This window comes from Aythya marila, assembly GCF_965140915.1.
Source record: "Aythya marila genome assembly, chromosome: 4".
In the NCBI taxonomy this organism is placed as follows: Eukaryota; Metazoa; Chordata; class Aves; order Anseriformes; family Anatidae; genus Aythya; species Aythya marila.
In genome coordinates, this window is record NC_139045.1 from 20,420,125 (window position 1) to 20,443,685 (window position 23,561).

At 45.9% G+C, this 23,561-nt stretch overlaps 1 protein-coding gene across 5 annotated transcripts in view; it reads left to right on the forward strand.

The window, feature by feature from the left end:
- Positions 1 to 760: 760 nt before the first annotated feature.
- The window catches only part of IRF2 (interferon regulatory factor 2), a 40,667-nt gene continuing 17,866 nt past the window's right edge, over positions 761 to 23,561 (forward strand). Inside the window, exons 1-4 of one of the 5 annotated variants that reach the window (XM_082758496.1) lie at positions 862 to 964; positions 16,386 to 16,512; positions 17,465 to 17,572; positions 22,983 to 23,082. In XM_082758496.1, coding sequence (XP_082614622.1) covers positions 17,486 to 17,572; positions 22,983 to 23,082 — 187 coding nt within the window. In that variant the 5' untranslated portion in view covers positions 862 to 964; positions 16,386 to 16,512; positions 17,465 to 17,485. Of the gene's footprint in view, positions 965 to 12,626; positions 14,988 to 16,385; positions 16,513 to 16,692; positions 17,001 to 17,464; positions 17,573 to 22,982; positions 23,083 to 23,561 lie in introns of those variants that run through there. The other 4 variants (XM_082758494.1, XM_082758498.1, XM_082758495.1 and 1 more) reach the window with 4 other exon arrangements.

The window sequence follows — 23,561 nt, forward strand, 5'->3', positions numbered from 1 at the left end:
TGCTCCTGTGATTGCCTTCTCCTCAGTGTGAAGAGATCACACCCCGGCGAGGAGGGCTCATCGCCTACAAGGGCAGACACCTCAGGCTCCTGTGTGTGGCCAGGGCTGCGGGTCCTTGGGGCACCTGCGCGCCCAGGGAACACCTCCATCTCCTTTTGCCACCCCACTGGAGCAGGGTGTGAGCAAATGGAGGTGTCTCGGCATGCATCCACACGCGTGTGCACCGCTTGTTCACCTGGGTAAGTGTGCAGAGGACACGTGTAGGTATGAATGCATGAGGGCAATGTTTGCATACTGTAATTCTGTGGGACCAGATCTCCTGTCTCCCAGTGTCCCTAACCCACGGGGCCTTCCCTCCATCACTGGGGAGGCAGCCAGCGATACCAGCCCCCTCCCCTGGGCCGCTGTGACACCCTGCAGCCCCTCAGCCTGCCCCCAGCCACCACCACCGGGGGCGGCTCTGCAAAGCTCCGGCCGCCCCCCGGGGGCCCGCTGCGGGGCTGCGGGAGCCGAGGGCCGCCCGTGCTGGCAGCGGGGCCGCGCCGGGCCCGGTGTCGGGGCCGTGCCGGGCTGTGGGGCCGAGCCCAGCCCCGGGCCCGGCGCTGAGCCCTGCCCCGAGCCCTGCCCCCGCCGCCTGCGCGGCCGCCCCGGCCCGGCCCGGCGGGGAGGGAGGGAGGGAAGGAGGCGGGGGGATTTCCAAGCGCCGGCTGCTGGCCGCTTCCTCTCCTTGTTTTGCTTTCGATCTGGCCCTGCTCGGCGCCCGGGCGGAGGAGGAGGAGGAGGAGGAGGAGGAGGAGGAGGGAGGCACTTTTAGTTTTGCTCCCGCGATTATTCAGCGCCTGTTTGCATTTCCAGCCCGCGTCCCCTGGCAACCGGCGGTAACCTTGCGGGAGCCGCGCCGCGAAGGGACGGGGACGGCGACGGCGACGGGGCCGGGGCCGGGGCCGCTGCCCGCACAGCGCCGGTACCGCCGCGCTCCCGGATCGCCGCGGGGCTGGGTGCGGGGCGGGGGGGGGCGCTGCGGGAGGAGGAGGAGGAGGAGGAGGAAGGAGGAGGACGAAGGGGGGGGGGGGGGAGGCCGCGGCGGCGGGGCACGGGCCGCGCTGCCGTGGGGTGTGCGTGTGCTTGTTTTATTTGGGGGGGGGGGGGGTGCATAAAACCCAGGCACTTGTTGCGGGGCTCGGGGGGCCGCGGTGCGGGCCTGCAGCGGGCGGGCGGGGGGCGCTGGCGCTGCCCCGGCCCCGGCCCCGGCCCCGGCCCCGGCCCCGGCCCCTCCCGGCGGGCCCGCGCGTTACACAAGCGGCGGCCGCGCCTCCGCCTCCCCCCGCCCCGCGCCGCGCAGCGCCGGGCGGCGCCTCCGCCCCTGCGGCCTCCGGCAGCGCGCAGGCACCGGCACCCGGCCCCCGGAGGGCCCCGCCGCGACCCCGGGCTCGGGGTGGCTCCGTCCCCGGCAGGGGGGGAGTGGTGGGGGCAGAGCCGAGGGCTGCAGCGCCCAGCCCGGCTTCACGGCACTGCCCGCAGCCCTGTGAGCAGCGAGGGAGCCGCTCCGCAGGGCTCCTGTGTTTGCACTCATGGCTCCCGTGAAGCAGGCAGCCTGCTCAGGGTTATCGGGTGGCTGTCAGGTGCTGCCCAGCCTCCTGGACGCAGGGGCGGCGTGGGCTGGGACCTCCCTTTCCCGAGATGAAGCACCCCGATTTATAGTCGCGGACCCCGCGCGGATTTGCATGCGGTGTCCTTTGCAGGGTGCCCTTGTTAGCACCATAAAAAGGGAGCTGGATGTGGCAGCAGAAATTTACATTCTCCCTAATACGGAAATGGTGACATAATTGTAAAACTAGCACGATTGATCTGTGGGGCAGATGGTTGCTGTCTGAATCACAATCTTTCCGTGCCACTGGCCTCTTCTGGGGCTCCTCTGTCCCACGCTGGTGATGCCCCGCGGGGGAATTACCCCGAGTGCCCCCTGCACGCCGTGGGCCCTTTTGGCTGTCAGAAATGTGGCGTGGTTGGTGTGGGAGCACGGAGCCCTGTGAGGTGATGGTGCCACACAGCACAGGCAGGTAGCAAAACAGTCACGAAACAAAACAAAACGGGGATCCCAGCTGGCAGGCACGGCTGTCAGGGTGGTCAGCCGTCACGTTTGACGTTCCTCCCCGCGCAGTGTCTCTATCAGAAGGTGGCAGGCCGGGCCTTGGGAAAGGCTGCACGTCACAGGCCATGCTGCATGGGGAGAGGCAGATAAGAGGCTTGAGAAGTGAAATAGAGCTGTTGTGGGGTAGAGACCCAAATCTACATCGCATGGAGGCCTCCAGCTCTGTGGTGGGACCAGGTGGCGTTGGAGAGAGGTAGAGTCTTAATGCACAGGAGAGAAAGTGATGCAGAAGAAAGGGGCTAAGATTCAAGAGGAAATATATTTGGAGTAGAACAAATCTACATTAAAAAAAAAAAAAAGGTCTTTATCTAAATAAATTTTCCACCAGGCTATGTATACTTTAATTTAAAACATAAACTTACATTGTTTTATACATATTACATATAAATAAGTTTTAAATCAAAGCTTTAAACCTATAGGAAAGACCTACAGGCGAAGAACATGGTTTGCTGGGACACATCCTATCTTGGAGAGGATCATCCCTATTTAAAAATGTTATTAAAATTACATAAACGTTGCATATTAAATATTATATAATATAAATACTGCCTATTGTCTTAATAAAGACCCCTGCCGAAACATCTCCATGGTACAATACTCGGAGTACCAGAAACTTTGCAGGAGCTCAGAGAGTGTGGTGACAGACTACAGATGGCGTGAGGAGGACCGAGTAGCTGCCACGTGCATGGAGCGGGATGCTTTTTGTTAAAGCCTGTAACTGTTTCAGGAAGTAACACAGGATCTCATGAACCGGTGCTCCAGGCCCAAATAGGAAGAGCATAGATTAGGGCTGTGTGACTGCCTGCCCAACCAAGGTGTCGACAGCGACTGTCAGACGTCAAGGGAGATCAGAGAGGATGCAAAAGTAGGAAATACAAAGGTAATGGAAGGCTTCGGTTGCCCCCATGCCAGTTGTCACGTTCCAACATGAAACTTGCCCAGGTCCTAAGTTTTTAGGGTGTTTTCTGGGTGTAGCTTGTCAGGGTACTCTGCGGGTGGCAGCTCTGGGCAAGGTCCTAGCCAGCAGGAATTAAGTTTGTGATTTTACGTTAAAAATGCTCTGATGTGACAGTGATCCTAATGTGCTGAGATTCAGTGTCATTTCAGGAGGAATAAAGCCAGGGGCTATTGTGGTGGTGGTTAATTTTCCAGAGAAAATCTTCATAAGAGGAGGGGAAAAAAATGAGTAAAATGGTGAGAAGCAGTCAGAAGTGTAAAATACGTGCAGGTGGCATGTAATGCTTCAAAGGCGTTGTAATAGGGGCTCAGAGCAATTGCATGGCATCTGTCAGAAATGCCAAAAAAGCTGAACAGGCTGAAAAGCAAAGTGAAGGAGATCAGCTGAAGTAAAAAGGCATCTTTCAACAAGCTAATGCTTTGCCTTCAAACGAGAAAGATGGAAAAGAACATAAAATCTGCGTTAAACACAATAAGGTAGGCCAAAAAGAGTCACGGAACAAGTTGCTAAAAGCATGAAAACAAACAATAAATCCCCTTTGAAGTACATCAAAAGCAGGAAGCCTGCTGATAAATGATCCAAGTGTAGAAAGAGTGCCCAAGGAAGATAAAGTCATAACAGAAGAGTGAAACAAGTTATTTGAGTCTTGTTTCACTAAGGAAGAGTTTAGGAACATTCCCTTGCTAGAGGTTTTTTTTCCCCTTTTAAGCAGGAGTGAGCCTGTTTGAGGATTTCTCTCAAACTGACGTGTCTGTAAGAGAGGGTATCAGAGCAAACTGAGGTGAGGGATAAAACAGATGGGAGGAGGCAATCCTTGTTCAAAACTTTTGGAAGAACTTAGACGATGAAAATTGCTGATACATCGCCTCTTGTGTAACTTGTGGCTTAGACTTGGCCTTGGTGCTCCAGGAATAGGAGGTGACAAATCAGACGCCAGTTTTTCAAGGTTTATGGGGAGACTGGGAACTTACGTGTGGTTGTTTTTGTGTTTTTTTTGCCTTTTTTTTTTTGTTGTTATTTGTTTGCCAGGGTTTGGTGAACGGGATTAGTGAGCAGGAGGTACAAGTGTGATACACCGACAACAGACTGGGCCTTTGAGGAGGAGAAGCTGTGCCTCACGAGGCTTCTGGGGTTGTTTCAAGGCATCGCTGAGCCGTGGTGGAGGTCTGCTTAGTACAGCCCTCCTCAGAGCAGGGCTGGTTGCAAGGTCTGCTCAATGAGAGGAGGCTCAGCTCGTCCCCCAGGAGCTGGTCTAGAGTCCGTGCCACTCAGCGGGGGCAGGAAGGGAGAGGTGGTGATGCAACAAATTAGCTCATGGTATTGACTCGCTGTTCGGAGTGGTAAAACCTCTGAAAGGCTGCAGAAGGACCTCATGGTGCTGAAAGTCCAGGGGTAAGATTGCAATGAGATTTGGTACAGACTTACGAGATGTAAGGCACATGGACAAGAATGTAATCTTAATGTTACACACAAAAGTGAAGTTTGAACTATTTTTACTTGGGAACAAATCACAGAACACAGGTAATCCTGTGAAAAAGTGAGCTCTGTGCCCAGTAGTGGCTAAGAAAGCAGAGGGCAGCTTAGGAATTATCAGGAAGGAGTGCAACATGGAATAGGAAACACTGTCATGCCACCCTAAGTCCATGTTACTCCCCTCTCCTGAACAGCGTTAACAATTTCTGTTCCCCCACCTTGGAAAGGACATAGTAAGACTTGACGGCCTGCAGAGAAGGGCATCAAGGACGATCAAGTGCATGGAGCAGCTTTTGTGAGAGAGTCAGAAGCCTTAGCTCGGAGAAGAGGTGACAGAAGAGGATGTGGGAGTGTTCCTTGAAATCATTAGCATCCTGAGGCAGTGAACAGGCAGCAGGGAACAGCACAGGTAAACACAACCCACGTAAAAGGAATGGGAGGCAGCCTCACTAGAGGAGGAGGTGTTTGTCGTGCAGTAAATAAATCGCGGCGCGCACTGCCTCACGTGTCACGCATGTCACGGGCTGACGTAGGCTGACGAGCAATTAGGCAGTGTGTGGAAGAGAAACTTGCTGCACGGCTTAGCAGTCAGTGCGGTTCAGTTTCAAACGCTGAGCACTGAGTATCCGCAGGTCACTGCAGGCCTGAGCCAGGATTCTTCCTGAAAACTGTGAGGGAATTTTCGCCACAAGAGTAAGAAGCACAGGCATAAAAAATGGTCCATAGACTGATTCCATAGACTGTGTGTTGGCCTTTGTTACGTGAGTTTTGTGCCATAAGTTCTCAGGAAACTTCCTGAGAACAAAAATGTTTTCCACGATGATCCCGTTCAGTCTACACATGTTATCCCTGGACTTGTTAACAGACACAAGTTGCAGCCAGGTTAAATGCACCGTGTGTGCGCTGACACCGTGGTATTCAGCAAAATGCTGGTTTCAAGATTAGAACCTCATTATTAGCTCATTAGAACCTCAGTTTATGTTTCGTGGATCTTAAGTATTGAAAGGCAGGATCTGTTTGTAGATAAAGGAACAGAACTAATCTCCTGTTGCTCTTTTTGTGGGACACTGACTTATCTCTGTGACTTGTTAAAGATTGACCTTGTAAAGCTCCGTTCTTCAAAGGCCTACCTACACTGATTGTGATATTGAGGATATAAGCCATAAGGTAGTGTTTACAGAAGGTTTATTACTATAAACCGTGATTAGTGTAATACGTTTTCTGTTTTGCTCTTTGAGATCACAAGTGCGAAAGGAAAACAAAAAATTAGCAAACTGAAAAGATTCTGGGTACAGTGCATGAGAAGAACAGATTTATTACGTTGCATATTCCTTATGTAACAATAACATTATGGAAAAACAAACAAACAAACAAACAAACAAAACCACAAAAAACAGTCAATATAGTTATATTTCCCCTTCTGTTTCAGAAGTTTTGTTGAATTATTACTTACAAACTGGCTGAAGGTTCTTCCTTGCTTTCACCATGTGAGCTCGTGTGTTAAGATTAAAATAGCCAATAGGAAAAACGAGCACTGACTATTAGCAATTCCTGACAGTTAGAGGAAGGGAAGCATGTTAAGAGTTTAATGTCTACATTGGTATATATATAAAGTTACATGTTTTGTGTATAGCACAGTTGACACGTTGTACAGCACACGTTGCTCACTGATAGGCTGTAAAACACCCAGCTTGCTCTTTCAGTTAGTGCTGGTTATGTTTTCAGCTTCTTGGAGCTGACGAAGAATGCTTGTTTTTTCAAATGAGCTGGGAAGAAAATGCAGAAGTGGTGAATGAGGGAGTAATGTTCGGTTTCTTGTGTGTAATACGCTGCAAGCCGGTGTTTGTGTGTGTTGGAGATCTTCTGGCCCCGTTGTTTGCTTGGGGCAGACTACACCGAAAGTACAGCAGTCTATAGCACAAAGCAGATGTTTTATCTTGTTGCAGCTTGGACACAGGCACCAAGGAGCAAATCCACCTCCTTGTGACATGTTTTTTCACCCAAGGTACAGAACTAATTCTGACTTTAAATGATTTTAGCATTCTGTTGTTGCTGTACAGGCTACTGGCTTTCATGCTGTGCTTAGAAGCACTCATGTCCATGTTCTCGCCCCTTACAGAACAGGGCAGATCATGGGTTCAGAGGTGTTCAGGTAACCTTTACAGGTTTGATTTGTAGCTATATCTGGTGTTAGGAATGGAGTTAAGCTGTGGCAAGAGCATTTGCATTTGTCCCTTAGTTTGAACCGCAGTTGACAGTGGATGTTGTCTAACCATTTCCGTTCTGCTGTGATATTATTTTAAGCAGCCTTTAAAGACCTGCGTGCCTAGCACTGACATAGCACAAAAGAAGGAAGGTTTGCTTACGGTTTGTTTTAGGAAACTCTGAAAGCGTGGCTAAGTTCTGCTTTCTGATGTGTACGGAAGGGTGTCTGCGAGTGGAGGGGCTTGATGAGCACAGGGAACATGAAATCGGTATTCTAATAGTTCTGTTAATATTAGACATTGCTTGACAGCGCTACAGGCAAACCTCTTACAGCTTTATCTAAGCAAGATAATGCCCTAATTCATCAATGAGGTGAAGTAGCAGCACGTTTTGGTCTGTATGCACATTCGATGCACATATGTAACATGCATTTCTGTCCGTGTGGTGCACTGGCTGCTCCTACTTTTAAGGTGTTATTCTGAGTGCTTTATGTTAGCAGGGAGATGAATCAAGTGGAAAGTACCGAACTATTGAATTAAATTGGATGTGGCATATGCATTTGTAAAAAATCAAAACAGTGCCCCTACCACAAGCATTCCAGAATTGTGACAGCATCTTAAAAAGTTTATCTAGAATAAAAATAATTCCAGAGAATAAAAAAAAGGGGGGGATAGGAGACAAATACTTTAAAGCTACTGAAAGCTTTCCTGCAGGATTTGAAATCCAAACATTGTTATGGTAAAAACATGAAAGCAAAACTTGAGGATAAAATTGAAACCAAATATAAACAAAAGTGAAACTGACTCCATTGGTTTTCGTTTCCCAGTTGGCAAAAATGAGAAAATAAACACAGAGCAAAGAAGCACGAGAGCTGAACTTTATGAAGAGGATTTCAGTATTATTATTTGTTTTCTCTGTTAGTAAATTTGAGCTCTACAGGGCAGCATTGCTTTAGCAGAATGCACAATAAGGAATAAGAGCAATTTTCCCAGGTTTTCCAGGTAACTCCTTTCCCGTCCAGCGGTCAGTGTGATGACCCTGCAGTGCTCTGTGCAGTGTGTGTTCGTCTTTCATGGAAGTAACATTTGGAAACGTGGCAAGAGGGTACAGAAAGAGAAATACAGGTGATAACATCAATATGATGAGGGGGTCATTCAGATGGCAGGTATGCTTGAAATGTATTCGTGTTGAGATCTGAGTTGTTAATAGGATCAGGTATAAAATGTATGATTTTTTTTTTCTTTCATCTTTGGGGTCATCCACTGAGATCTGGGCCAGATCAACAGTAACACAACAATGCTATCTGCTGTCAGCTCTGCTGGTCCCCTGAAAGGGCTGGGAAGGGGTCTCGCTCAGTTCCCGTGGATCAGCCAGCAGTTAGAAGGTCCTGTGTGACTTTGGGAACTTGTTGGTAAATTAGTCAAAAGACGGCCACAGGAACTTGAATGAGTATCCTTCTCATAGGTGGGGATGTGTCTTCCTGGAATGTGTTGAATAAAATGTTGTCTGGGTACTGGGGAGAAGCGTGGACCATCCCTGCCCTTCTGAAGCTGTACGAGGGTAAAAGGAAGGGCTTCAATTCCAGAGATTTAGTTCTCACACGTTTGACAAGCGTTATGTTCAGGCGTATCAGAACTAAATTCCTTGGATGCCGAAACTGTTCTGGAGGTTTGAGACTCATGGGGGAAGCTGGTGAAGACGAGCTTTGTTTAGTTTAAAACACTTACCTTGCTTAGAAGCAAAATGAAGATGAGTTCAGTGGTCTCACTCTAGCTCAGTAGTATTTTAGGAAACTTCCAAGATAGAAATAGCTGCTGCGGATCAGGAATTGAAGCTGTCTTGTTGCCGTTAGCCTGTGACCAACACAAAAACATCAAACCAAGAACAAATTTTGCAAGGGAGCCTATTAACCATTCATAGCTCAACGTGAATGAATGAAGAAGTTCCTGCGTGCCCTGTGGTGGTGGGAAGTAATGGTTTTGTGAAAAGGAAGCTTACACCATACTGTTTCAACAAGTGTCAGCATTAAGCATTTAGTACTTGGTGCTCTGTAAAAGCAAACCTTTAAAGCGGGCGAACAAAAGAAAGACATTTCTCTGTTAAATTCTCGGGTTCGGGCCAATATCTCTGTAATAACTAACTCAATTTAAGTTAGTTTTTGTGCTCACACATCTGCTTCTTTCATGGTGCTATTTTTGTAGGCATAAATAAGTGCATGTGACAGACATGTTTCCAGCTCACAGTGTGGATGATTCAGAGTATCCCAGCCCCCAAGTCTGTGCCTTCTGTGGTCTGTCTTTAAAGCAAGCATGTTAAGTGAGTGGGAGAGATTTTTTTTTTATTTTTTTTTTTCCTAAACCGAAATAGCGTATACTTCTCTTTAATAATTGCACCGTCGCAGTCAGGGATTTGGGATTTGTCCCTTCTGGTGGAAGTGAGGGAGAAACTGATTTATGGAAAGGACTGGCTTCGGTGTTCACCACAAGGTTAAGCAGAGGTGGTTTACTTCTCCTGCTCTCTGGATGCTGCTGATTAGAAGTTAGGGTAGCAAAAGTAGGTGTGGGTTAGATATTAACTCCGGTGGTAGAAGCTGCCTTTGCCCAGACAATAAAACGAAAGCTTTGAGCAAATACTAAATTGTACTTTAGTGTAGTGTGCAAATAGTTTTTGCTGTGTGTCGCAGAACAGTATGTTATCCAAACAGAGCTGGCGGTGGGAAACAAGTCAAATCTGAGTGAGGTGGATTACATCAGGTTCAGGTCATGGCCAGTGAATGTGAGAACTCTTCCTTGAACGCGCTTCTCAGCGTTCGCTGTCCAAAATCATTTTTCTGCTTCTCCGAGTGCCTTTAAAGAGTAACCATCTTTTCTGGAGGCTTGCCACAAGCCGCCAGTGTGGGGACGTTGTGATTAAGGACTTGTGTTTTACAGTGGCTGCTTGTCTAATTCGTGGTGTCCTGTACAGCTCCGGCCGTGTACTTAGTCAGAGAAGTGCTGGGCAGGACGTGGAGATGGTGTCTGCCCAGGCTTTAGAAAGGGTTTTTACAGTTCAGGATCCCGATCTTGTAGATACTTGTATGTATGATTTTGTGTTTCTTTCAGAAAAAAACAGCTTTGTGTAGGAAACGCAGTGTGCTCGGCAGTGTTTTAGGGCTGGACGTCTCCTGTAAGCCTCCTCACAGCGCACTTTGAGAGAGCATTGGTCTGACAGAGCCATGGAAAGACTTTAAAAACGCTGTTGAGCTGCATTAGTATGATAAAAGAAGTGATTCTTGGTAATTGTTTGAGCCTTAACAGCCTCCTAGTTTTCATAGGCCTGGAAAATTCCTTATGAATCAGCTGTCAAACGCTGCCTTTTCCTGACAGCCCTGAGGAAGGCGCAGGGTTTGGCTGCGGCGCGTAGGGACCGGCACGGCTAAGCCGCATCAGCTATTGTATGTGGGTGTTCAGGAGTGAATCCGTGTGTGAGCAGTTAATTCCAGATTAAAATTGATTTATTTGGGGATAACTGCTCCCCAGTGCAAGGAATTAATTGCTGCCTGACAGCCGTGCCAGCGGTTTTCTTGCTGTAAACAAGCTGTTCCCAAACTCGGCTGAGCGAAGGAGGGATCCACCGCCGAAAAACGACCACCTTTTCTTCTGGCAGCCTGCAGGGGAAAAGTCCTTGGCCATCCCAGATGCTGGAAACAAACCCCCAGCCGTCACCAGACGTAAAACAAGAGCTGAAGAAGTAAATAAATCAGGTGAAGCTTGTGGCTGTATTTCCGAGGTGCCGGGGAAGGAGATTTCTGTGATCACACGCCGCTTGTTGGCTGTCGCTTGCGCAGAGCTGCTGTCATCCCGACGCCATCTGAAGCTGATCATCATCTCCATCTTGAGTCAGGGCAAGACCTGGGAAACAAAGGGGAAAAAAATCAACAGGAAACAAAGTATTCCCTTGAAGTTGGAAGTGAAGCAATCACTTTGTGTTCTCCCCAGCTTTGCAGACACCCGTGTGTGTACAGATGATCCTCGTGGCACAGATACTGCAGACATGATCTCTAACAATCTATTTGTTGGAAGGCTGGGCCAAGTTCCCAGCTGATGTAAGTCACTGTGGTGCCAAAGAAGTGAATGGGCTCAGCAACAGACGTCGTGTTATTTAATCTTATGATAATGTTCAACATAAGAGCCAGTGGAAGGGAAATTTATTGTAGGTATTGGGAAACCGAAGCGTTATTTCATAGCAGCCCTATCCAGAGGCACTGACCAGGCTCCTGGTTCAGTTGAATTAAAATGCCGTGGCTTTTTCTCAGTGCAGCTGGAGGCTGTAGGTCCGAGGGCTACCTTCGGCGATGCCTGAGATCACTGCAAAATAACAGCTCACGTCCTTGCTGCCGAGGGAAACTCAGCTGTGCATGGAAACCAAAGGAAAGAGTCTGTTTTGATGTGTAATGTCTGAATCCCAGCCAGGACGTGTTAACACCCTTTGGGTGGAACAGAAATGCTATAGGGCTGATGAAACACACTCTCTATACAGTATGAGTTCCCATTGTACGTTTTCCTGGGCATGTTTGTCATGCAGTCTGTGATGCCGATTGCTGTACACACTGGAGGTATTTGCTGCCTTTGTTTTGTTCTTTTGCAGGGAATGGTGGGTTGGTTGGGGTGTTTTTCACCCTCCAGCCCTTGAGGACACAAGGGCATTTTTTATCCTTCTACCTTCCTGCATCTCCCTTGTGTGCAGCAGCGTGCCGGGTTGATTCCTCTGCCCCTATTTAATAGTGTCAGTATTCGTAGGGAGCAGAAGAGGCGCCATAAATACATGAGATTAAAAGACCAAAGAAGGAAGGTTTGCTGTCTAACTGTCCATGAATCTAGATAGTCTTTTCTAGGCTTCCCTGTACTTTCTTGCCTTGTATCTCTATTTTACAGCTCCAAGAGCTTCAGGGTTTTATTTGGAGCCCTTAGCCCAGGCTACTGTGAGAATGGGTATGTGCGCTTTTCCTCATTTACTAATGCTCCTTTAACTCAGTGTTCTGCTGGTGGTTCCAAGGAAGATATGTGTATTTGCGTAATGTGGGGTTGTCAGAAAGCAGGCACATTAATTCTTCCCATGCAGTGTCAGTGGGAAGGCTTTCCTTCTGCTTTCAGAAGGTACAAAAAGCTGGCTCTCCTGGAGGCCGCAGCCAGGAAGATTTCAGGTGCCCGAAGTCAGAGTAGCTGCAGTTCAGTGGTGTTTCAGTTTAAACCTCAGTCATGTTTCAAAGTATTTCTGACCAGGCCACATTAGCAGGTTTTCTTACCCAGGAAAAGACACAGGGTGGTCCTGTGCACAAAATCCTGTGTGAAGGCAGAGTCCAAGCTGTGACCGAGGGACAGAGTTTTGCTGTAAGTACTGTTCCTTTGAATAAGATCATGTTTCTTTGTATCCTGGAACACTCTTGGCACACGGACAAATACAGAATCCAGTTCCCTGAATCCTAAAATTAGCGTATGGTCTCATTTCAGCATATCTGTTTGGTTACACAGGGTGATTGATGCTTTTCTGAAGTGCATCAGCATTAGGAAACAAAGGGAGTAATTATCGGCAAAACACAAACACGAGATTACTTCCTTTTTTTTTTTTAATATTTAGAATATTTTTTAATATTTAGAATAGTTGTCTAAATCACAGATAAAAGAGAAATAGTATATTTCAATATTTTGCACAAGTCCTCTGGGGAACAGATGTTTTTTCACAGCTCTGGGGAAAGGCTGTGACCTACTTCCCAAATGCACCTCTGAGTATCTTCTCCCACCTTACCTTCGCACAGCCATGGGCTACATTTCCATCTCCAAATCTTTTAAATGGGTACTTTATGACAGGGAAAAAAGAAATGCTTTTTTTTTTTTTTTTTCTTCTTCTTACTTCTACTGAAGTAAATTTCAAAAATATCCATGATGTAGGCATAGAGTAGTTTGTGGTTTTGAGATAACCTACGTGTCTTTTCAGTTATCCAGATGCTGACAGACAGAGTGAAACTGAAGGGAATGGAACATCTTGTACTGCTCAGTTTTAATACATGCTGTGCTGTTGCTTTCACTTTCTCTCTACAGCTGCCATAATTCTACTGAAGAGCCCTGCCTTCTCCAAGGCTGTACTTTCTGTATGGCAGCAGTGTTATCGAGGAAAAAACAAACTTGCTGGTACGTTTTAGCAGACAGTAGGGAGGACTACAAGCTCTTTATTGAACTTTATTGAGTGAAAATATTTAAAGCTATATGTTTATATAGAGTATAACCCAACCATCATTTACAGCTTTTTAAATATTTCTTTGAAGGGAAATATCTCTTGAAAATATTTTTATAACTTCTCTTTAAAAACAAATGAGTACTCTGGGTTTCCTTTTGAAGAGTTTTACGTAAAGAATCTTGGAAAAATACATTTTTCAGAGAAGCACGGAGCTAAAATTCACTATGACTTACTACGTCTTAGGGGTGGTGTAGTGACAGCTACTTGCCGAATGCCCTTTGTACTACTACTTGTAAGAATGTTGTTATGCCCCTTAACATTGTTGTGACTCTTTTCCTTCAGCCGTGTCCTTTAAGAGGTCGGTTTGTACACCTGAGCCCAGGCTGCTGTTAGGATTTCAGTGCAGAGAGCTCATTTTCAAACCCAAGACGTGGCAGCAGGAGCCGTGCTCTGGCTGGCCTCCTCCAGGTTTGTGTGTCTGTAACTGGGTTGTGCTGGCCTGACTTCAGAGCTCCCGTGCTCACTGTCTTCCACAACGCTTTTCCTCTGAGTCACGTCTGCAGGATTAGGACAGTTTATAGCTTGTCAGGGAGGAGATTTCACCGCGTTTCTGTGGTATCTATTTGGAAAAAAAAAAAAAAAAAAAAAAAAAAAGACTGAGCTGACTGCAGAACTAGCTCAAACCTTCAAAAGTGGTCAAAATACTATTATCGTGCTATTGTAGTATTAATAGTGCCGTGTGGTATTTGGTACATCTACATGTCTGCTGTGCTCAACGCTTGTCCTTCAAGGGGGTGATGTCGTTCATCTCTTAGTGCCCATCAGTGTGTTTCTGCTCCCACAGCCACTGGTTTTGACCCCAATTAAGAAGAGGTGTGTGATAAAAATGGAGCAAGAGAAGGGAAATGATACTAACAGAGCTGTCAGGCTTCATACATTTCTATATGTGTACGGTTACAAGTTGTGGTTCGTGACAACTGGCTTTCTTGCTAGGAGTGGCAAGCCTTTGCAAAGCAAATTCCCAGTAGGTGGGCCTCCCTTCATGCCTAAAGGAGTCCTCCCCTTGTAGGACAGAACAATGTTTTCTTAGGAAAATTAGCAGTTGATTGTGTTTCTTGGCGATTCTTCTTTCCCTCCCCCCACCACGGGACAATTATGAACCAGAATTGAAAACAAACAGAAATGATTCTCGACGTGGTGCCAGAAAGCTTGATTTCAGCACGGGTCTGTGGGAGCGCTGAGCATTTTCCTCCCCAAAGAGATGCTGGAGGCTGGCCTCGTGTTTTGTGTGGCTCCCCTTCGTTTCGGGCTTCATTAATGTGTGCTGATCTAGGGCGAAGATGGCTTTATGTTAAGTGATGGCCGGTGAAACTTCATGTGCCTTTGCTGCCTGCTTCAGAGAATTTCAGGGGTCTTTAAAAACTGGAATGACTTTGGATGGCAGAAGGTGTTTGTCACTGAGAGATGGGCTTGAGGTTCTCCCTGCAAAGCCAACAGTGGAGGCTACAACAAGAGAAACAGCACAGAAAGGAGCCATCAGCTCTGCCTCTTAACCACGTTACGCGTACCGGGAGGCAGTACTGAAACACGGAGGCTCCTTCAAGGCCCGGCAGATCGTGGCGTTTCTTCCTTTACGAGCAAACCACAGGTTTGACAGCTCTGGAGGGAAGACGTGGCACCTTCATTTCACACAGAGGATTGCTAGAGAGAGCTGACTCGTTATTTTCGTTGCAGAGATGTTGCTGACGTGCAACTGCTAAAAACCCCGCTACGTTTTAGTGCCGTTGTGGTCGGTGCTGTCCCAGGGCACTGTGTCTGGGAGTGTCTTCTGGCTGTATTTTCTGCCTCACGTGGCCGCAGAGGAGCAGGGGCTGTGTTTGGGCTACCAGCAGCACGCTGCCTTCGCCCTTCAGCGGAGCATGGCTCCCCAGAAGAAGCCCACGCTTCCTTCCAGCTGGACATCGCGCCGGGTTTATTTTTAGCCAGGTTTGCTTTTACTTTCAGATAAACAGATCCCAGGAGCCGCTCGCAAGCCAGACGGCTTTCCTGACCACCTCCGATTAATTTGGTGCGGGGCGGGTGGTGGTTGTGAAGGGGTGAGCTGACGGCTGCAGGTGCCCTGCTGCTCCCGAAGGCCTCTGAGCGCTGGGAAGGACATGGAGCCCGCCACATCTGTGGGGAACAGCAGGGCAGCCCCTGGGGACACGGCACGGGCGAGACAAATGGCTCGACCTTGCCACCCTGGGCAGGACCTGCTTCCCTGTAGTAACGTTGGCAGCTTTCTCCTCTCCTGCAGTGCACTGCTTGTTCACAAATGCAGCTTTTACCTTTTATTCCCGTCCCAAGTGGGATTTGCTGCCTTCAAGACGACTTCCTCGCCTTTTGCCTAATTGGTTCGTTCAGAGAGGCTTGAAATTTGTCTTAGAGGCTCATTAGCCACAACACGAGACGTGTCCCGCTGCAAACGGGAGCGCTCAGACTGAGCTCTGGAGCTTGTACATGGGGTTTCCAGGAATTATCTCAAAGCTCACATATATTTAAAGAAATCTCAAGAAGCAACGCATGTAAAGTGATAGTTGCATCTACATGCTCCTTCCTTGGCAGATGAATAGAAATGTGCTCGCGTTTTTAGTACAGTCATTTGCATTTTTTAGCTTTGACCCCGCTTTGAGTGGGAGGGAGATGATGGTACTGTGTGATTGAGATAAGGCAATTGGTGCTGGAAGGGCTGCTGGGGCCTGCGTGCATCTGCGCTGTAAAAAGGGCCCGTACTTTTGCATATCTGAAAAGGGTATCGTGCATTTTAGGAGCATGCCGCCATCACTCAGAAAACTGCTTTGCTCCTGCACAGGCCGGGGCTTTGCAGCGGAATCCGACCATTGCTGGGCTCTGGGGCTGGCTGCTTTTTCATATCTGAAATGAATCTGAAAGGGAGCCGAGCAGTTGCAAACATTTTCTGAGCTATTTTAGACATTTTTGGTCATTGGAAAAGGCTGAGGCTGAAGCTATAGTGACCAGCTCTGCACAGCAATAAATAAAATGCCAATAAGTTTGCTAAGAGATTAGCATGAGCGCTGCGGCTGGTAAATTCTCTGAGCATATCAGGGAGCCTTATTGTTGCTCTCAGGTTTTAATTCCCTGTTAGTTTCAGGAAATACATGTCCTCAGAGCAATGAGAGGAAACTTTGAACGTTTTTCTTCCTCTTGTGCTGGGTGTGGGCTTGGTACTGCCTAATTGTTAGTCTGCCTGATGCCTGTACTCCCATAGGAAAAAAGAACAAACCCATTTACATTTGTGTCATTGCTGTGTGCTTTCAAATATGTAGCCTAGTCTTTTTGTTTTCTCTCCTGTGTTTTCTTTTTTTTTTTTTTTTTTTTTTTAAGATCAAAGGTGACAAGAATAGCAGAGCAGAGAAGTTACGGATGATGCAGTGAGCACAGATGTAAAGAACAAAGGGGAAAGGAAGGAGCTGAGCCTGGTGTAGTGGGGGAGAGAAGAAGAAGCCTAAATGCAAGTACTTGCACGTGGAAATGATTGATTGCAGGCTGCTTAACAGGAGTTTAATGCGGTGCTTTCATCTGCATCTAGTGCTGGTTGGCACTTTCGGAGTGGTGCCTGAGATAGGTTAATGTTTTTTAAATTATCTGTCTTGGCTTCAAGACTTTGGACTCTTATGTCAATAATTTACCGTTCTAAACAGGGAAATGGCATCAGGGTCACGTGCACGTGTGTGTGAGAGAGAAAGACGTTGGTTTGAGCCCTGCTGAGTAGTGTGACACGGCCTAGTGCAGCTGAGGGGCTGTGGAGCATTCGCTTCCCAGCCAAGCAGTATCGAAATGTAGTAAAAAAATTAGTGGCAGGGTTGATCAGAGAAAGCTGGAAGGGGTTGTCCTGTGCAGCCAGAACCAAACTTGTCTGAAAATAATTGCGATGTGAATATATTTTTCATTCTCTTAATCAGGTCTACGGGACAGAAGCAGCCATCTGAAAACACTCGAGTCAGTAGATACATCATTTTAGCTAGTACAGCAGTGTTTCCTGTGTTTTGTTTTGTTTTGTTTTGCTTTCCTTTGGTTACTTTTTTTTTTTTTGTAGCAAAAAAAAAAGTCTTCTGCAAGTACAGGTACACGGGCCAAAAAAAGAGGGCTCTTGGAGCATAACAGATTTTCTTTGTGGCTTCTGGTGTCCTGCCTGTATAAGCAGAAGAGCTGTTGCTATTGCCTTGTGCCTTCAGGTGAAGGGTGTACTAATACAGGTGTACCGAGACTGTTTTCTTCTGAGGAGAAAGCTTTACGGTTTCTGTTACTCCGAGGGGAGGCTTCTACACAGATCCAAAGTCTGCATAATGTTTACGATTGTTCAATGCCTGCAAATCTTTAATAAGTCTGTATTTTGTGCTGGTAGATGGGGGAACCACGGTTTTGGCAGGAAAACAAGTAACGTTGTCCCTTGTTCCCTTCAGCTCCTTGCAGTGCAGGTAACAATGCCTGTCGAAAGAATGCGGATGCGCCCATGGCTGGAAGAACAAATAAATTCTAACACAATACCGGGGCTGAAATGGATAAATAAGGTAAGGTGTGTGCGCACGTGCACACGTGTGTGTGTGTGTGTGTGTGTGAAAAAGGTGCTTAATAGCAGTGTCAGAGGTTTGCATAAGTAAATTGGTGTTCCTGGTTTTCGAGGGGGCAACATAAGAAGGGAGGGCAAAGCTGAATGCTTCCTGCTGAACCTGTTCTTCTGGGCTCACATTCCAGATCTGAAGCTCTCTGTATTTGCCTGCTAGATTTGTGGCTTGTTTGTAAGCATTTTCGCTCCTCCAACTCTTCTGAAAAAACCGTCCCAAAGACTCCATTAGTTTTTTTTTTTGTTTTTTGTTTTTAAGCTGGAACAAATTGCTCACCAAGTAGCATCAGAGAGATTTTGAACAAAATGCTCTTCTGAGGTGGAATAGTGTATTTTGCATTAACCTCCGAGTTGAAGTGATGGACTCTTCTTTCAGAATTGGGTGAATGCTCTTACACTTCTCAAAGCAGCGAACCTGGGAAAAAATCAGATAAGTTTTTCTGTACCAGGCCCCCAACTACTATTCCTTGTCCAGGACTCATAGTGATACTAGTTCACTAGTATCTAGTTCACTAGATACTCTGTGAACACAACTCCAAAATGTTAGGACCCAATTAGAACTCTTCTTAATTGGCTGAATAAAACGGTGTATTTGAGACTTTGAACAGTATAAACCCCCAAAATACTACCTGTGTTCTGCAGTATGCAGAAGTGCAATTCACCATACTGAAAAGAATGGAGCAGTTTTAACTACAAAGCCCACGTTATCATCAAAATGAATAGAAATGCAGTAAAGTGGGTGCAGAACCATAGAAACTGCCATTCTGGTTAAGACACTAGTCTAGTTTGTCTAGTATTCTCCCTGTGATAGTAGATGTTGGGCTTAGATGTTAATTTTTAACACTGGAGAATGGCAATTAATATTTTTATTTCAGCTTCCAAAGCTAAAAACACTTGCGACTATAAAATTATCAGCAGCCCTATAAATTTCGACTGCAATTTTTTTTTTTCTCAGGAACATCCTGCAACAGTAACTCTCACATGCTGTGACTGGGTAAATAAATATTGCTTTATCCATTCCCAAGTTACCTGCCCTGTGAATTTGAGTAGGTCCTTGTTCTTGCATAATGGGGTCATAGTTGAAGAGGAGGAAGAGAGCAGCTTTTACTGTTGTCTTTGTAATACGAATACCATATTCAGGTCCCTATGGATTCTTCTCTTTTACTATCTCTACTTCTGTGTCAGGTCTCTCCTGCTAATGATCCACCTCTGCTGTCCTTTCCGGAAAATCTCTGTTTGATTCCAGAATAATTTCTCCATCAGGGCACAGTATTTCAGATTGGAGCAAGTTACTGTTAAATGTAGTGGTGGTGTTTGCAGGTTATGTTCGTGTAACCTTTCTCAGTACATCCTGGAAACATACTTGCTCTGCAGTGTGAAAACACAGCCTCTGTGCTAAGGGATTCACTCTTTAAGTTCAGTCCAGTAGCCTACAAAGGCGTGTTGCAAGGCATGTCATGTTGTTCAGTGCTGGCAGCTCTCTGATTGTGTTGTTGCAGCGGTTTCTGCCTTGTGCTTCTGGCGTAAGCTGTTTGCATGCAAGAGTCGGTAGGGGATTTTGTCCTTAGTTAGCATATTCTACATTGATCAATGCTTGTCTCACAAATAAAGCATTTTGAAATGGAGTTTTTTTTTTTTCTAGAGCAAAGCTCTGGCCCCTATCAGGAGGTGTGCACCAGGCTACGTGGCCTGCACTGACGTTTGTTAAACTCCGATTCCCCACTCTACCCTCAGATTTGGTATCATCCCAAGTTGCTTTTATTGTGCTCAAGCTAATTGCACTTCTGAGCGTTTCTGTTTAAAAATGCTTAAAAATCCATTCCAACAATGAATCATTAAACCAAAAATATTTCTATTTTTACTGTAAATCCTGACCGTAAACAAAGCCATGCATGGAATCTATGATAAAGTGTCATGTGTGTCACAGCACGCTCGGTACAGACAGAACTGACTCTGGAAGTTGTAGGATTTCAGGGTTTGTATATTTCAGTCAGTTTGGCAAAGGACAAAAGAAGACGGGGCAGATTGCAAGAGAATGGCACTCACTTGTGTGCACAGCTCTTAAGGAAATAAGATTTAACTAGTGAAGAAATGAATATGGCTCTATGTTTGTCATTGGCTGCCTTTTCTTGGGAATTTTTTCCAGACCGAGGAAGGAATTAAACCTCTCTCATTTAAAAATGACAAGTCAGGTAACAGCTGACTTACCTAATTCCTTCCTCTGCTGTCAGTTAATCACATTATACCTCCTGCTTTGTTCTGCACTGCATTGTTAATGTTTTCCCCACCAGAACAAGCCCTTCTCTACAGGGCTTAAAAAATAAATCCTTGTGCACCTTCCTAGTGAACATTTTATCCTGCTGAACAGCGTAAGGGAGAAGGGGAATTTCTTTACCATCCCTGGGAGGCAAACTGGAAGGCGTGAAGGAAATTACATAGTTCAGCAGAGGGCAGAGGTGGTGTGAGGAGGGGGATAATGGGAGGTCAGCGTCCCTCATGGATCTGGAAAAGGAAATTAGAGTGAAAACATGCAGAGTAGCTGTAACGGGAGCCGAGAGGCAGCCAGCTGCTTTGATGGCTGCTTGGAGTATTACCGTCCAAATGGAGGTCACTATTTAAAATGTGTCCTGTGACTTTCTAACTAATCTGTGATCTCATGCTCATTCACCTGCCTGGAGTGTTTTGCACTGTTAGGGTTTCAAGTGTTCAATACCGTTTTCCTCTTCCTGCTTATTTCTAAGAATGTGACACCTTTTCCCTTTCGATATCCCCACTGGATTGTGGCAGCAATTGCTGTTATGCAGCAGCAGTTTTCTGGGTTGTGCTTTTGACTTTGGGTGAGCCTAACTTTTTATACAAACTCAAGACTCCTACACGAACGTGCGGTGATGAAGTGCAGCATTAGAGAGCTCTTGATTTTCCAAGTCTAAGAAAAATCAGTGCTGAGCCTTTTCCTATTAATCTCATTATTAATAAACATGAACTGGAAAAGGATTTGTGAAATAAAAAAATAATATTTAAATAGGGGGGATCTAGGTGAACTAGAGCAGAACGCCGTGGAACCACAGCCACATGGTGTCGTTGCAGTAAGCAGTCTTGTGGGGCTTCAGAGAAAATCAGATTTTTTTCATAATTGGTCAGAAAATGTTTCTGTATGTAAAATTATTTATATTTTAAAGTTATAATACATATAGATTCTAAGATTTTGTTATTTGTATTACAATTTGCTGTAAGCCCTTGTGCTCCCAGACACCTGGAATTAGGAAGAACTTTCTGTAACGAACACGTAGACTGCAGTTGAGAAGGTCCTTGCACCTTCGTTGAAGCAGTGAGTACCACTGATGGTGACATGGTGCTATATCTGTAGTCTTATTCAGTCTGCAAGTTCCTAAAGAACTTCTTGGATGTCATTGCAGAATTTGAAATCAATTGAATAACCTCTGTAGCATCGTGTAGCGTTGTTGAAACTTCTTCCTATCACCAAACATGAGAAGACTTTTTAGTCTGGTCTATTCATGCAGTTCTTTGTAGATTTTTTTAATGGGCCTGTATTTTTTTCCAGGCTAATCACTGTCTGCAGGAGAGTAAAGGCAATAGAGCTTATTCTCACGGTGATGAACACAGTAGAGCTGTGGACCACAGGAAAGTGGGGTTGAAACTTTCTTTAGACCAACTGTACTTGGGGAAAGAGGAGAGCATATCTCTAAGATGTTTTAAATATGTAGAGGGGGAAGAGATAGGAGGCAAAAGGCATGTGAGGCAAATGATGAAGAATGGATGAAAAGGAAGGAGTGTGTGAGAGTGTGCAGGAGAATGGAGAACACGTTAGATCTGTGATTTCACCAAATTAAAAGATGAAGCAAAAAGGGAAGAATGCGGTTCTGAACAAATGAAAGTAAATGGGAAGGGACTGGAGAAAATAGTTGAAGGTGACAAAAAAATGCAGGCTCAAAAAAGCAAAGATCACCCAGAAAGGAGAGGAAATAAGCCTTACCTTGACATTAGTGAAATATTAACCTGACAGACAAGGAAGAAAAGCTGTTGTTGGAGGAAGGGGGGAGGGCAAAGGATTTATCTCAGCCGACCTTAGACATCTACAAAGCAGTCATTTAAATAAGGGCTGCTGTCTAAAGTTGTTTGCACTTAATGGAGAGAAAGAGGCAATTTGGGGTTGTAATTCAGTTGGTGAGTTGAAGGAAATTGTGCCCTGAAAGTGCTTTTCTCTTCACTAGCTGTGAAAGAAATCTAAACCGGTAGGGGTGGCGCTTACAGTGTAAGATATCTGTATTTAAAGCCAGGTGAGGTGTATCCTGCCCAAGAGGAGGATTTTGTTTGTGGAACAAAACCCTTTTTCATGGCTTTGCAGACATGAGTGTTCTTATACAACCCCCTAGGTCATTACATAGCAATTCTTTCCTGTGTTACATGATATGAAAGCACATCTGACCCAGCATCCATCTGGCCTAGTATCCTATCTCTGATGATGGCCTGGGTGAAGTGCTCTTGGAAGGAGTACAGGAGACACCACAGGGGGAATATGATTCTTCCCACTCCCGTGCTGTTTGAGCTCTGAAAGGCATTGTGCTCCCAGAGGTGGAGTTGCATATGAGCCCATCATCTTTGACAGTCACCAGTGTACTTATCTTCCACAAGTTTTTCTGTTCCCTTTGTGAATCAGTTTATACTTCCACTACATAAGGCACGCCCTGGTTTAACTATGTGTTGTGTAAACAAACAAACAGGCCTTCCTTTGGATTGCTTTAAATCTACTTTTCTTCAACCTCAAGTTTCTGAGCTAAAAGAAGTGTGGCTACTTTTAATTCCACCCCTGCACATGGGTGTCCTGTATCTTTTTTTATCCCACTGCAGAGAAGTCTACATTTGATACACGTCCTGTTTGATTAGCTCATAAATTTTAGATAGCCCTTTCTTTCACCATGCTAGTTTTACTGGCTGAATTCTAAATCCCTTGAATTAGCTCTGTTCCTATGGTTGTTTACTTTTGTATCTGATTTTTTTAATCATAAAAGTGTCCGTGCTGCCAAAACTAGCCCTCGTTTTGAATGTTTAGAAAATGTGTAGCACTGAATGTTTTATCCATGTGTCAGCTTGGAAAGCTGCCAGTCTCGTAGTCCACGAAGGGGCATCTGAGTATTTCATATACTTGGGGCTGTATTCTGCTTTCACTGACGCCAGTGGATGTTTTCCTGTTGAGTTCAGTGACAGCAGCACTGGGTTAGAAGGAAGCAAAACATTTGCAGATGCTGGAAGTGCATTTTTAAATGGGTGACTTAAAGTCATCAGAAAATCCCTGAAGTCAATCAATATCGGCATTTCCTGTTTGTTTTCCCTTCCAGGAGAAGAAGATTTTTCAGATTCCATGGATGCATGCTGCAAGACATGGGTGGGATGTTGAAAAAGATGCTCCCTTATTTAGAAACTGGGCAATTCACACAGGTATTGGGACTCTCTTTTTGCAGGACAGGTTTTCACTTTGTTTTCCCTTTAAGAGTTGTATTTTCCTCCTTTCATGTCTTTGCTTTTACTAACACAGTAAATGAATTGAAGCTTCCAGATCTGTGGGAGGCTAAGTGCTTTTTTCAAGGTCTGCAGTACTCCCCAGCTTTATTGAATGGCCATAAGTCATTTGCATTTTAGGTACACAGTAAAACTTAATTGATTTAAACGTTAACAAGATCGGGTTCAAAATTGTTTGGAGTAGAGCATGCTCAGCACTTTGTAGACTTGGGCCCTTAGGCTTTTTATGTGTTTCTATGGATTTGAGCCAGACATAATAAAGGTAAATGCTGTGCAAGCTTTTCCACGTTGTTGTAGAGTTGCATCTGATCCGCAGTGCCCTAAGTCTTTCTTGAACAGAAACTGTTTTTAATCATGTGTTCGAGAAACATGCATGAGAATGAGGTCGCAGAATTCGC